Raw genomic sequence first — 14,680 nt, forward strand, 5'->3', positions numbered from 1 at the left:
CTTTGGGCCACTTCATAACTATTTTTCATGACCTTACAGATTCATGAACATATGGATATTTACTATGATTAAGCTGGAAACCTTCCTCTAGCAATGATTTTTCATTGCCTACTCTCTCTGTTCCAGACTGTTTGGGATTCGCTTTTTTTTGTTAGGCTATACCAATTTTTGGTTCTCCAAATATACCAATTTTTTGTTCTCCAAATTTGACAGAAAATCTTCAAGAAGGCGAGTGAAAAAAAGTTATGTAATATTCTATGTTTTTGACCACATTCATAACTCTTTATCATATAATATATTATATAATCCTCCATGTCACACCATTCTTACCAGGCTAAACCAGTAAATGATACCAGGCTAAACAATGACACTGAATACATATACTATTATTTTAAACTGGAAAATATCACTTGTGAGGAAAATAGCAGCCGTGATTTGTATATCCGAACTATATCTGAAGGTGATGTTTTTCCATGACCCATGGTGAAAATTTTGCATTTACATTAATGTGATTGTATATGTGAAACTGTAGCCTTCATTTGACACCCCCCACCCCCCAACACACCCCACCCCATATCTGTATATGGAGTAAGGGATATATATGTACAGAAATATATGTACAGCAATTTATCAGCATGATCTATGCAACAAATAAAACCCTTGGCACATACCACTGTCAAAATCAGGGTTGAATAAACAAAACAATACCCAATGCTACTAGTATGCATTCACTACCTCAGCAATTTTTGAAAAAGTCGCCAATTTGCTGGCGAACCTAAGGTAAAAATTGCGCTCCAAACTTCAAGATCCATACTAGATTTTGTATGTTTAATCTTAAGATAGTGAGATACTCTGAGTTTTGCACCATATTGATAGTAATCATACTGTCACGAGTCTATTCTGTTTCAAATACTGATCTAGTTATGTACTTGTAGCCATTTTCATGTACTTTTAGCCATTTTCTAGTATATTATCCAAACAACCAGTGATCTGTACTCAGTATATGTGTATGTGTGTGTACATGTGTGTACTACTACTAGTATCTGTGTGTGGTAGAGAAGGTGGGTGGGTAGGGGGGGGGGCACAGAAAGAGTGATAAGACCANCATGGAAATTGAAGTTGAATTTCAGGTCATGTCACAGCATTTACTGCTTTTCTGTGGTCATGGGGGAGTGTTGTCACATATCCCATGATAATAAATGGGAAATAATGTAATCCTGACATGCAGAAGAGTTGACAATGGCATCTCAAAATATAATTTTAGCTATAAACAAGAGTTCTGGTGCCCCATAAAAGCCCAGTGACCCCACCAAATATTATTCTGAAGTAATTTCATGGAGCAGGGGAAATAAAAGGGAAAAAAGAAACTAACATCCTTTGATAGACTGAACTATATTGGAACAGGATTTTCTTCAAGTGTCACTAGAAATCTGATAATTGAATTTGGATACACAAAGGAATAAGCCAACTACTGATAATTATGATGTAACAATATATCATCATACAACCATCATTACATGCAGCATTATACAAGTATTTTCTAGACTATGTAAGCTAATACTTTGTCTTCCTTTCCTTTCTTTTCAATTAGATCTACATGATGGGCAGTAAATTGCAAAGATATACACTGATTTTTCAATTCATTAGCTGTAGTCATCTGACTAAACAATATTTCACACAACTATAAATTCCACAAATATCCATTGCAATTGTTTCTCAAAGCTGTCCTACATGTAGCTAGCCAGGACTTTGAGGTGACCCAGTGTGGTAGATGCTTTCTTGAAATGCATTCCATAGTTCAGCTGTATGTATGTTGACTTCTGGCACCTGTAAAAGGAAGAGGGAAGAATGTTTAATCATGTACCAGATTCAAGCTTCTTGAGACTACTTAAATATATATTGTAACTGTTACATCAAAATCAACCAGAATAAACATAATAATCTAAGATAGGCTTAAGATTTTCTTATGAAAAAAAAAACTTTCTGGTTCAGAGTGAGTAGTATGTTGACTCTGTTGCTCCTATGGCACAGGTACTATTGTTACAGTAAGATACCTAGGCTAGGCCTGTACTGTATATATTATGTATTTCATGATATAATATTCTGTGCTTTGGGCCACTTCATAACTATTTTTCATGACCTTACAGATTCATGAACATATGGATATTTACTATGATTAAGCTGGAAACCTTCCTCTAGCAATGATTTTTCATTGCCTACTCTCTCTGTTCCAGACTGTTTGGGATTCGCTTTTTTTTGTTAGGCTATACCAATTTTTGGTTCTCCAAATATACCAATTTTTGGTTCTCCAAATTTGACAGAAAATCATCAAGAAGGCGAGTGAAAAAAAGTTATGTAATATTCTATGTTTTCGACCACATTCATAACTCTTTTTCATATAATATATTATATAATCCTCCATGTCACACCATTCTTACCAGGCTAAACCAGTAAATGATACCAGGCTAAACAATGACACTGAATACATATACTATTATTTTAAACTGGAAAATATCACTTGTGAGGAAAATAGCAGCCGTGATTTGTATATCCGAACTATATCTGAAGGTGATGTTTTCCATGACCCATGGTGAAAATTTTGCATTTACATTAATGTGATTGTATATGTGAAACTGTAGCCTTCATTTGACACCCCCCACCCCCCAACACACCCCACCCCACCTCTGTATATGGAGTAAGGGATATATATGTACAGAAATATATGTACAGCAATTTATCAGCATGATCTATGCAACAAATAAAACCCTTGGCACATACCACTGTCAAAATCAGGGTTGAATAAACAAAACAATACCCAATGCTACTAGTATGCATTCACTACCTCAGCAATTTTTGAAAAAGTCGCCAATTTGCTGGCGAACCTAAGGTAAAAATTGCGCTCCAAACTTCAAGATCCATACTAGATTTTGTATGTTTAATCTTAAGATAGTGAGATACTCTGAGTTTTGCACCATATTGATAGTAATCATACTGTCACGAGTCTATTCTGTTTCAAATACTGATCTAGTTTATGTACTTGTAGCCATTTTCATGTACTTGTAGCCATTTTCTAGTATATTATCCAAACAACCAGTGATCTGTACTCAGTATATGTGTATGTGTGTGTACATGTGTGTACTACTACTAGTATCTGTGTGTGGTAGAGAAGGTGGGTGGGTAGGGGGGGGGGGGTCAGAAAGAGTGATAAGACCAGAAAACAAAACCTTTACATTTTCTTTGGTGAACAAGCTTGATCACCATAATGGTATATCATAGCAAATTGCCAATTATGCAATGTTTTCACAATGTTTAATTCCTGGTAAGTCGAGTTATCATATTTAATCCTATATATGTAGCTTTATGGGTTCTAACTCATTCATAATTCTAACCAGCAGTTAGAATAACCAGGTGACAGGTCCCCAACCAGAGAGCTTTCGTGCTTCTTAGGTAAATACTAGTCACTCTTTGTTTATTGGCCATATTGTAACAATGGGGGGTTTATAGGCGCTACCAACTGACCCGGCTGATGGGTCTAGACATTTTAGCCAATTCGGTAGGAGCGTTGGGTCATGAAGCTGGTGCTCAGGTGGTCGAGGGTTCGAACCCCGGCCCGAGAGTATCTTTCTGTTTCTATAGCCTCTACCAGGCTTGAGGGCACAGCTGGAAATAGTAGAAATTGGCCAAATAGAGAGATAACACACCAAGGGAGTTTAGCCATCCAGTTTACAGTTTGCCGGCGTGGCTACTGTTTCTACTCGCTCCTCCTGTTTCTAACACCTGAACCAATGACATTATATACAGAAGTGTATAATGTCCTTGCCTGAACAGTGCCTTTCCCGGTCCCCAGACGAAAGGGCCATGCAGATATCACTGTACCTGTAAGGTGCCTTATCTGGTCCCAGATAAAAGGGCCACACAGATATGACCTACAGTATACTCTACATCTGGTCTTTTCCAAGCATGGACCTAATAAAAGCAACTGACTTGGCTTTTGGCATGAGTGCACCTACGACACATGATACACTAATTTCAAACATAATTTCAAACGTAATTTTCAGGCTTTTCTTCTATTCCTACTAGTACTATCCTAGACCTAGTGAGTGTGTATTTCCTGTGTCACTATATGCGAAATAAAATTTTAAAAAAACTATGTGTGGTATCTTATCTGCGGGCCAATTCAAGAAATAGGCCAAATATCATACTGGTTACATGGCTTATCACCATTGGAGCCGGTCGGGGATAGGGATGGCTACACGCAAAATTTCATGATTAGAATACTAGTATCATGGCCTAGTCATGTAACGTATAACTGTTACCCATATCAAAGTTTGGGCCAGGGAACAGCGCAGGGTTTCTCTCCCGGTAATGTATATCAGCCTGCTGTGTTTTCAATTAGGCCGTAGTCCCAGGAGCGCGTCCCCCGCGTGTGCCGGGGCAGCCACCCTGAAGCCCCGCCTTTCCTGTCAGCAGAATTTAATGCTGAGTTTATTCCACAAAATCCTACAGGAGCTATTTTCCCACAATTCTACGCGATTCAAGATGGCGAAGAAGGTGAGAAAGCCGAGACATATTTTACATGTTTCAGTAGCAGTAGCTGTATTTTCCAGCTTGCTCCGCTTCTTTTTTAGGAGAGCGGAAGGCCAGGTGACTCTTCCTTTCAGAGAAAAGTAATATTTTGGTATCTTTTCTCGATTAGAAGTTTTTCCTGGCATAAACATAATTAAAGTTGTATGAGGGGGAGGGGGGCAGAGAGTTACAGGCATTATTAGTTACTTTTTAAAAGTGAGGTAGGTTTTAAACTAGTCTGCCTGGCCCAGGAGCCATTTGTGTGATTGACATTAGGGTGTGCCCTGGGATCTCTGATTTCCTCATATGGAATGGGCGGCTGGAATTTACGCGCTAAAGGCCCAACGATCATTCTGAGGCTGGCAGAGCTAGGGTGAGGGTGACTATTTGTGCTCTCTACTATGGCTGTGTACCCGGGTATCCCAAGCCCGTATGTGCTGATCACCACCATCAACAACCTGTCTGTGGAGAACAGGGACCTCACTAACTCAATAGTGAGGCTGAACAGACAGGTTGAAGATGCACAAGGCAGAGTAGAGAGACTAGAGGTTGAGATTAGAGCAGCCAGGGAGCAGGTCATTGAGAAGGACCAGCAGATACAGAATCTGGAGAGACGCCTAGCTGAAATAGGTGAGGATGGTGTGCGGCAGAGGAAGAGGGCCCGTCCAAACACCGACGGCAACTTCACACCGCCTAAAAGGCTGTACAACAACAACAGGCCTTGGTCTGAGTTGTCAAAGCGCAGTATCCAGGCAAAGAAGAAGGCCATCAGAGAGAACTACATTGAGCCGTCCTTCACTCAGCTTCCAGACAACATTGTTAAAGCCAAAGTAAGTGTTTTGAATTGCAATATTTAAAAAAAAAATGTTTATATAAGGGGAATAATTGACTACGGGAAACATGAACATCTTACATAATGTGCACCTTATACACATGTACATGTATCTATGACATGTAGTTCTGCACCTGTTATCTAGTAAGTCATAACCATGCGTTTCAGGTTGACTTCACCCTTGATGATGGGATGGCTGTTACGGTTGAGTGGCCAGAGCGGTCCAAGGACAGATACGGTCGCGACCTACCACGGGATGGAGGTGCCATCACACGTCGTGGTTACAACCACCAGACAGAGGAAGTAAAGGACATTGTCAAATGGTGCCTTTACTTCAAGGACCAGGCGACAGTGTCCGACGTGTGGTGGCACGAGCTACACATGCGGTTCAAGGCCACCATCCCATGCCTCAACTGGCTGAATATGGAGAAGAAAGTCCAGAATGACTTCATTCCTTACCAGCTTGAGGATGGGGTAAGATAACTTGGAATAATTTATGTTTAGATTAAAGGCAAATGAGTCAGGATGTCTCCCATAATTGCTTTTGCTGAGTGTGTCTATTCGTAATTAGCATTCATGTTGATAATTTTTTTGCTCATTATGAACAGCAGCAATTAATTGAACAATAGTATATTACTTCTAAACATGGTTGACATAAGCATATATGTTGCAATCTACATGTATTTCTATCCCTTTGCTGAATCAACATAGAAAAGTGCTGATATGACTTTTTTAGGACAGCTTGAACAACATGTCTTGAATCCTCACAGGTAAGAGATTCAAATGCAGCCTCCCGGAGTGTACGTGACATCATCCGGAAACATCTCATGATGACAGAAAACCAGCACCTTCTGGAGGCAGACGAGCCAGAGGTCTCCTTCAGGTATGGACTGGACGGCAGACCACAGGCCAAGAATAACATCATTGGCGCTGTCATGGCCTGCATTACTCCAGTCCGAGACCTGGAGGAGGCCCTGGTGCGTCCGCGAACAGTGCGAGAAGAGTACTGTGTATTTTTGTATAATGGTATGTGTATATGAATGACTTTTGAATTTTTTATTTGACCAAACTACTGTTCCCAGTATATAGTTTTTGTGACGACCACACCGTTCATGCACTGTTGATTGAATATGACATTTGTCAGGAATAGCATCAATGAATCATTTACCCTAACTTGATGTACACATGTATAGGCAAACAAATTCTCATCGAGGTTACTACCTATGTATTCCACTTTCATTGTACCTTTGTAGTCAACACTGATCTTAATCTGTAGCTGAAGCATTTCTTCCAGTCATACAATATAAATGAAGCAAATAAGATGAAGCAATACATTTTGCCATTTGTAATATTGTAGGTTTAAGACTATGTACATTTTCCATTCAATACAGGAAAAGAAGACTATGAAGAACAGGTCAAGGCGGGATCACGAGTATTCCGAGAAATGGAGGATATCCAGGCAAATGGAATTCAGATGGAGGTCGAAGGAGTTGAGAAGCTCATTCGTGTAAAGTGGTATGTACATCTATTATTTTTGCTCTGAAGTGCTCTCAAGGCTTACAATACATTTCCTGCTGTTAATGTCAGATTTTATAAACCATCGAAACCCTCTGTCTAAGCTATGTGTGATGATAATGAAGCTAGATATGTATACCCTCATTCCTCACAGGTATATCATCTCTGATTGGAAGGCACTGGCCATCATGATGGGACTTGTGGGACCTACTGGTAGGCACGGCTTGTTATAGTTTCATGACAGTCAACACGCGACAGCGGCTCACTATAGTTCTGGACAGATACTCTAATTCCGGACTACCTCTCATTTTTCAAGCCTAGTTTGTCCTGGACAATTGACATTCCATGTTGTGATGTAGATGACAACAACTATGTAGATAACAGTGTTAGTTCCCTAGGGATCAGGTTATTTCTGCAGATTTCTGCACAGAATTCTGCACCCGCGCAGATTTCTGCACAGAATTCTGCACCCGCGCAGATTTCTGCACAGAATTCTGCACCCGCGCAGATTTCTGCACAGAATTCTGCACCCGCGCAGATTTCTGCACAGAAATCTGCGCTGGGTGCAGAAATCTGTGCAGATTTCTGCGCAGAAATCTGCTTTTTTAAAGATTTTGTACAATACTGTCCTACAAAATGTATCATTATGGTGATAAGTGGTAGATTTACTCCCCTACAAATGCTACTATCGGGTTACGTGTATTTTGGGCATAACATGTCGGAAATGCATTGGCCTTTGCCCAGTGCCCTGCAAGTTGGCATGGGGATAACTTTGCACTGTATGCTGTTTCTTGAAAAAAAATTGTGATATTCAAAATAATTTATGAAGTAAAACAATTCTCCAAAAAGTAATGATGGTACACACTACAGACTAGGACATACAATGTAACAGACATTTTGTTTGAGCTACATGTATACAGGCAAGCATAAGACCAGATTCTGTAACCAGCTACGTTGTAGCCTAAGTGTCAGCCTTTTTACCTTTTGTCTACTCCCCATTATATGCTACCGATAGAGTGTGGGGAGCGGACGAAAGCTACAAAGGCTGTACTGTTGAATGAACCATATAAGGGAAATTCCATTGACACACAGGGTGAAGATTTCTGCAGAAATCTGCAGAATTCTGCAGAAATCTGCAGAAATAACCTGATCTTTGGGTTTGGGTACATATGGAGTGCAGAATTCTGCACTGAAAAACAGAATTCTGTACCTAAATGCAAAATTCTGCTTAATCTTTATCCCATTGCTTGGGAAGAGCCCTTAATCTAATCTCTCAATCTAGTTTCTGACATCAATGATAGCACAATGGTCACGCGGATTTCAGCTAAGATATATTTGGCGGGAACGAGTATACATGTATGTATCAAACTTTTGAACCTCTTACAGGTGACCAGTGCTGCATCCTGTGCTACAACAAGAAGGAGAAGATGGCACAATTCAGGGATGGTAAGAGTTTTTATTTTTATTTGAAGGCTCTAGCTTAACCACAGTAGCTTTTTTTTCAATAGTGATGATACGCTGTGTTTGAAATCTCTTAAACAATAGTAACATCATAAACTTTTAATTCCAGCATTTGAACTGAGGACACATGAGAAAGCAGCCCTGCATGTCAGGGACAAGAAGAATCAACGTGGCCATCAACACCTCCCTGTGCTCAACATTGATTGGAAGAATGTTATGATAGATACCCTTCACATGTATGTATGCATATGTATATATTAATAATAAAGAAGTGCCATTGCAGTTACTGCATTTATCGTCATTTGCAATGAGGCCTTGATGGTGTGAGCAATAGCCACTGATTGTGTACATAATGTCAATTTTCACCTTGCTGGCACCAAAGTTCTGTCTAACAAAATATCATTTCCTCAGGTTCCTCAGAATAGGAGGAAAGCTCCTTAACCAGGTAACATGCACTGACTTTGTCATGTTTTAAACTTCAAACATAAAAACATCATGATCTTTTTAGCTTATTGTTACAAATGCACTTGTGACTAATAAACTGAAAACATACCATTAAGTGACAAAAATACCAGCAGATCATGCATGAGCAAAACTGTTTATCCATAGCGTTGTTGGGTAGAACTCTATAATGTATGCTTTTTATATTTTGTTACAGGTCCTATGGTCTATGATGATTAAGTACCTCTTTAATAATTCACATATGTTCGCCTCTGTTAGCTGATTGGCTGGACAATTGATCAAGGCCGGACCGGAGCCCTGGAGGCGGCTTTTTCAGACATTGGCATCACGTTCTGGCTCCGGAAAGAATCAACCAAGCAGGGACCCAGTACATATAAGTGGAAAACTTTGACTGGTAAGTTTCAATTTCAGACAGTTACGGTAAGTGACTTTTGTTGATCTGGGAAGTTTTTCATAAATAAATTTAATTTCATCCCGTATTTTTGCCCATGCAGCGAAAGAACTGAAGACAGCCATCAAAGACCTGCCCCACCAGATGTCAAACATCATCAACGACATCGGTGGGAGGAACCAGGTGCCCATTGATGCCCTGCAAGGCCCACAGCTTACCAGACTCCTGCGGGACAGGAACGAAACTGTCCCCAGGGCTGTCTCGGAAAGGAAGGCAAAGCTAAAACGGTTGCTTGGAGAGGAAGCAATGGTAAGTACCAAACGTTTAAGACTTAAAAGTGAGAAACACAACATGTTGAATACTGCGAAGCAGTTTTAAGCTGTTATATCCTAGGCCTTTCATTTACATGTGTTTTATGTATGTATCTCACTCACTATGTATTTATTCATGTATTTTGCAGGTGTCACTTTCCAACACCAATGATGACAACACTGAGATCCGGGTTGTGGACATAAAACACCTGTGGAAGGTAAGTTCCAACTTCTCAATCTGCTAAGGGTCTTTTTAATCATTTTGCTCAAGTTATCTGAAAGAAGTGAAGCAGATCTGTAAGTTAAGAACATCGAAATGTAAGAACATGATGTCCAGCAGAATCCTTGGGTCCACTTTATGGATATTAACACCATTATTTCAAATACAGGAGTTCATCCGCGTGTACGACATGCTCAGGCATCCCGAACAACATGCAGAGTTCAAAGAGGCAGCCACAAAGTGGTGCGAAATGTTTCGGGACATGACCTACACAGAAGACATCACCCCGTATATACACTGTAAGTTAAGTTTGCAATGATTTGAAATGATTAAGACGTAAAATAATTCCATGTTGCTAAGTCAGGGAGATACCATTGTCCATATTCAAGCCACAAGTATAATGGCTAAAAGTTATCCTTTACAAACATTAGCTATTGTAGTTTTGATTTCATTGGGACAATTTTGTTGCTAACATTCAGAGTTTGTAAAACATGCATGGGTTGTTACTCTGCCCTTGATGACATTTCAATTTTGTGAGAGAATTATTGTTTGAGTGCAATACCATTTTGTGTCTTTCAGACTTTGGAACCCATGCTGGTGACCAGTTGGCCTCCCACCCATTCTTGCATTTCATCAATTGTGAGACCATCGAAAAAAAAAACCACATCCAAACCAGGAGGTACCATTTGGCGACACAGAAGGGTGGGGGGCGCTCGAGAAGCAAGTGGGCAGAACAGGTAACTCTTTTGTCTATAATAAGACTCTATATTCAACAGCATCTCCCTTGACATGTCTTGTACAGCTACAAACATAATTCTGCCAAAGGACACAGTTGTAATTAAATGTTGTGGAAAAGTTTAAATTCAAGAAGACTATTAAAAGATTGTGATGGACAATATGGATTTTTGTTAAGAGGGCAACATGTTTTTGTTAATAACAAATAACTTTTCTTTTTAGTTAATGCAACTGGAGAATAGGGAGCTGTTTGCAGCCATGAACGGCATAGGGCTGAGAAAGAAGAGAGCATGGGGGACGAACAGGGTTGCCAACCCTGACCCTGGCTACGCAGGTAGCTCAGAGGATGACAGCGATGAAGATGACGAAGAATCCAATGCTCCTGAGCCAGATGGTGGTGATGAGGACGGTCGCATCGCTCCTGAGCCAGATGGTGGTGATGAGGACGATCGCATCGTCTATGACGGCGACCAGGACGACCTGTAGTCAAAGTACAAACTTATTAGATTATATGTAATAGTAATATCAGTATCCTATATCAGTCATACAAATAGACTGTGCTTTGATGCAAAATATGTAACAAGCTTTATCATAAATTATTCACCTTGCTGGTTTATACCATGCCTTTGCACCAATGTCCTCTCCTTCTTGCAAAGCTGAAGTGGAGCTCAGGCTCCCCAACAAGGTAGCGCAGTTCTGGTGTGCATGTTGAGGGCCTTGCAGAGCCCACTTGATCTGACCAGTTGCACCTGTACATAGAATAGTTTGTATTATTACTTAAGCTGCTAATCTTCATTGAGTAATGTGATCAGCTGGAATTCGCAAGTTTCTTTGAAATCTTGATATATCAACACAATGATGTATTTTGGTCTGTTGTGTATATACACTTGTTGATTCTACTGTCACTTGACTTATGTATATTTCTTTGCTACATTTGTTGAAATGTTGATGCTTAATACTGAAAGCAGAATGATGATGTATATATCTAGAGAGAAACAGTACTTAATATTTACCTTGGACAGTTGCGATGGGAGAAAACTTCCCTCTTGTGATATCCCCATCCGACTGTGATAGTGTCATCTCTGATCACCCGACACACAGTGTTTGTTGGAAATGTGCGGATGTCCCACCCCTCACCAAGCAGACTGTCCAGTTCGTGGATGTATTCGTGGGTGATCTTGAGAGCCCGTTCTCTAAAACAGTTCTCAAGAGGCTTTTCCTCCAAGAGCTCCTGGCAAATCGACAGGGACAGCCCTTGAAGGAAATGAGTTCTGAAATGCTGTTTAGAGAACGGTATCACAATGGTCACTCTCCTGGTATGGCCCTCTCTTGATGGGGTGTAACGGTAGCCCAGGCTGTAGGAAAAAGTTTCAAAGTTGTTTAAATATATAACGTTATACATATATAGTAATCTGCAGCTGATATCACCTTAAATTCAGTAACATTTGTTGTATGTAAGGCTTACTTATCATGTATCTGCTGTTGAAGGATCCTCAGCTCTCTTGGGAGTGGCAGCAAAATCTGGTCCTCCTGAAGAGCTATAAAGAATGAAAAGGGAAAATAAGATTAATACTCATACTCTGTAATATTTCTTTGAATTTTTATTGGATGAAAGAAAACACTCTGTGTTGAAGAAATACCCTATGCAACAATAATTGAACAACATATGAAAGTGTGATCTCTTAGGTGTTAATAATAGAAATGCTTTGATATGAACAATATGTTTAAAAAGTGCATGTATGGCTCACTAAATACATGTAATGTTATACAGTATCAACTACAGAGTCTTGATTTCCTACCTTTTATGTGAGGATTGCTCCCGTTCCTCTCCAGCCTCTGCCTCAGTGGCTCGTTATACCGCAAATCAACAATACTGTTGGGCCACCGTTTGGTTTTGGAGGGAGCCCACTTAACCTCCACGTGGTGCTCATCCACTTTTCTGATTACATCAGTAATAGGCCATTCATCGCTGTCTTCCTGAGGTGTTTGCCTCCTAACACGTGTGTTTGGAAGACTCCAAGAATGGCCGTACTCGAAGTTGTCACTATCTCTTGTAGAACGCTTTGCACGCGACGATTTTGGTCTTGTTGACATGGTACAGACGCAAAGTAACGATGAAATGCCAAGAAACACCCTAGGATGGAGATCTTAACCTTTGACCTACTTTAGCCTTTCACCCCCTAAGAAAACTGTTAATCTTTACATAACGCAGTATCTTGAAATGCAAAGCCTGGTAATGGCTCTTTTTGAAAATGTCAAAATGCGTCAAAATACTTGTAGATGGATTAAAAACATAGAATTATTAGTAGTTAGAAGTTGTTTTTTCCACGTCCTAGAAGTGCTTTGGGAAGCATGGTGTGAACCATATCCCATATGTGCTGTCAATCAATGCCCCATTAGCGCGCCTCTGAGGACAGATTTCCCACCCCCGCTAAGCCCTGGGCACCATCTGGTAGGATCTACAGTCTGCACGTTAAACTTTGCTACCTCCTGGCTAGAAACTACTCAACTATTCGTAACTACTACTAGATCCGAGGGTCAAATCGGTCTTGTCCAACGGGTCAACCCTTCACCCTGGAGCAACTTACCTGTACAATAGAAAACGTATGTTTGGGAAGGTGTATTTCCAAGCGTACAGAAGCCAGCCACACCGGTAAACACGGCCGCCATATTGCCTGCAGTTGACCTCTGTGGGGTCATCCCGCCAGCCGAACCGCGCGCAATGCATTTATGGAGTGTACTCTGGGGCGAACTCCTTGTTAATCGCGGTACCCTGGCGTACGCCGGGTACATGATTAGGCAAGGCCCTTGTCTAATCATGGCCCATGATTAACAAACTTTCTTGATAATCATGACAGGATCAGGTGGGATGATGGGGTGATTGTGTTTGGGGGTCTGCATATTTGCAGGTGTAGCAGGTTAGTAAGCGGTGACAACATGATTAAAGATATCTCTTCGTTTTTACTAATCATGCCGTGATTATCTGTATATCGTGCCGACGAGAAATTAACAACATCAAACAAACACGGACATCATCATCGGGCCCGTCAGCCGGGTATTAATTAGCGCTCCAAATAAAATGTCTGGCAAAGTTTACAAACAAAACGATACCGTACTGTACTGCCCAACCTTTAAAAAAAGAATCCTTGTGATATACCAAGAAAGTTTATAAAAGAAGAAAAAGTCAAAGTTCACAACCAACGACCACCCGTGAGTCTGTTGTTCATCACTACTGATGAGGCAAATACAGATTTGCACGCTGCATATTATTGTCCAGACGCCTGGGCGGCGCCCTTTTTGTTTTAGCCTACCTTAATTTTTTTTCTGACGAAATGTGTCCCCCAGTGGACACCTAAAGTATACCTAGGAATAAAAGGTCACTTATCGTAGTAGTAATTGCTCCGCTTATGCTCCACTTATGACATTAATTACTGACTCTGTCCAGTGTCCGTGTTTCAACCATGATACCAACGACCATTCGGACACAGTGACTCACAGAGAAGTTGCATGCTCTTACCTTTTTCCTCATACTCCCTCTCCTCCATGCGAGCCTCGGGTGCCTCGTCAAGGTCACCCAGTTTCTCCAGGAGGGACCTGGCCTCCTGTATGACCTCCATCCGCTCCTCTGTAAAAAAAGGCAGACATTTCAAAAATAGTAAGTGGGGTCGTGTGGCGTAACAACAGAGCGTACGGCCAGGAACCAAAGATGTCCCGAGTTCGAATCCTGCCATGCCACCCATAGTTTGCTCTTAGGAAAGACACTTAACACCACCTTCCTCACTTAACTCAGGTGAAAATGAGTATGTTTATTGTCCGTTTATCCACAGTTGTTGTCCTCTGCGTTGGTGGCGATATAAAAATTAGGCCACACCGACTTGATTTTATGGATGACATCCGCGCGCGCATTGATTTTCGCCTGATTCAGATAAAAGATCAATGTCCCCCGAGGCTCTGGTCTGGCTTTAGGCCTGGGTAGTCCATGGCGGTAAGCGACAACGAAGCCGGGGTGCTAACTCTGGAGGACGGCACCCAGGCTACCGAAGCTCCACGACTCAAGTACACAGTACATACGTACAGAGCCGATTCATATTCCGCAAAAAGCCGGCATGTGCCGGCTTGTCGTATACGTCGCTATGTAATGCGCCAAATTCACAATGCCGGCTTTGTATTCCTGTGGTTTAGTAGCA

At 41.0% G+C, this 14,680-nt stretch overlaps 3 protein-coding genes across 3 annotated transcripts; 2 read left to right on the forward strand and 1 right to left on the reverse strand.

Moving 5' to 3' along the window:
• Positions 1 to 4,550: 4,550 nt before the first annotated feature.
• LOC109475067 lies at positions 4,551 to 7,146 on the forward strand. Its single transcript, XM_019775608.1, has 5 exons — positions 4,551 to 4,584; positions 5,661 to 5,872; positions 6,169 to 6,424; positions 6,790 to 6,913; positions 7,068 to 7,146. The coding sequence occupies exons 2-5, from the start codon at positions 5,780 to 5,782 to the stop codon at positions 7,144 to 7,146; spliced, it is 552 nt and encodes a 183-aa protein (XP_019631167.1). The 5' UTR covers positions 4,551 to 4,584; positions 5,661 to 5,779.
• A 936-nt stretch (positions 7,147 to 8,082) lies between these two features.
• LOC109475068 lies at positions 8,083 to 10,995 on the forward strand. The gene is made up of 9 exons (XM_019775609.1): positions 8,083 to 8,359; positions 8,484 to 8,610; positions 8,786 to 8,819; positions 9,095 to 9,230; positions 9,331 to 9,536; positions 9,688 to 9,756; positions 9,928 to 10,057; positions 10,338 to 10,495; positions 10,716 to 10,995. Exons 1-9 carry the CDS (start codon positions 8,272 to 8,274, stop codon positions 10,977 to 10,979), a joined length of 1,212 nt encoding a protein of 403 aa, XP_019631168.1. The 5' UTR covers positions 8,083 to 8,271; the 3' UTR covers positions 10,980 to 10,995.
• On the reverse strand, positions 10,874 to 12,973 carry LOC109475069. Its single transcript, XM_019775610.1, has 5 exons — positions 12,293 to 12,973; positions 11,959 to 12,031; positions 11,507 to 11,848; positions 11,098 to 11,242; positions 10,874 to 10,973 (listed from the first exon to the last, which is right to left on the reverse strand). Exons 1-4 carry the CDS (start codon positions 12,585 to 12,587, stop codon positions 11,107 to 11,109), a joined length of 846 nt encoding a protein of 281 aa, XP_019631169.1. The 5' UTR covers positions 12,588 to 12,973; the 3' UTR covers positions 10,874 to 10,973; positions 11,098 to 11,106.
• Positions 12,974 to 14,680: the final 1,707 nt, after the last annotated feature.

Source organism: Branchiostoma belcheri, unplaced genomic scaffold (genome assembly GCF_001625305.1).
Source record: "Branchiostoma belcheri isolate BF01 breed outbred unplaced genomic scaffold, Haploidv18h27 scaffold322, whole genome shotgun sequence".
In the NCBI taxonomy this organism is placed as follows: domain Eukaryota; kingdom Metazoa; phylum Chordata; class Leptocardii; order Amphioxiformes; family Branchiostomatidae; genus Branchiostoma; species Branchiostoma belcheri.

What these genes read in the sequence shown, in the direction of transcription:
- LOC109475067 (XM_019775608.1), top strand. Translation starts at nt 5,780, where the DNA reads ATGCGGTTCAAGGCCACCATCCCATGCCTCAACTGGCTGAATATGGAG. An exon ending in CTTACCAGCTTGAGGATGGG is followed by an intron (nt 5,873 to 6,168) that starts GTAAGATAACTT and finishes GAATCCTCACAG; the next exon opens with GTAAGAGATTCAAATGCAGC. An exon ending in AAGCTCATTCGTGTAAAGTG is followed by an intron (nt 6,914 to 7,067) that starts GTATGTACATCT and finishes CATTCCTCACAG; the next exon opens with GTATATCATCTCTGATTGGA.
- LOC109475068 (XM_019775609.1), top strand. Translation starts at nt 8,272, where the DNA reads ATGTATCAAACTTTTGAACCTCTTACAGGTGACCAGTGCTGCATCCTG. An exon ending in GATGGCACAATTCAGGGATG is followed by an intron (nt 8,360 to 8,483) that starts GTAAGAGTTTTT and finishes TTTTAATTCCAG; the next exon opens with CATTTGAACTGAGGACACAT. An exon ending in GAGGAAAGCTCCTTAACCAG is followed by an intron (nt 8,820 to 9,094) that starts GTAACATGCACT and finishes CGCCTCTGTTAG; the next exon opens with CTGATTGGCTGGACAATTGA.
- LOC109475069 (XM_019775610.1), bottom strand. Translation starts at nt 12,587, where the DNA reads ATGTCAACAAGACCAAAATCGTCGCGTGCAAAGCGTTCTACAAGAGAT. An exon ending in CAACAGCAGATACATGATAA is followed by an intron (nt 11,849 to 11,958) that starts GTAAGCCTTACA and finishes TTTTTCCTACAG; the next exon opens with CCTGGGCTACCGTTACACCC. An exon ending in TCCCATCGCAACTGTCCAAG is followed by an intron (nt 11,243 to 11,506) that starts GTAAATATTAAG and finishes TTCTATGTACAG; the next exon opens with GTGCAACTGGTCAGATCAAG.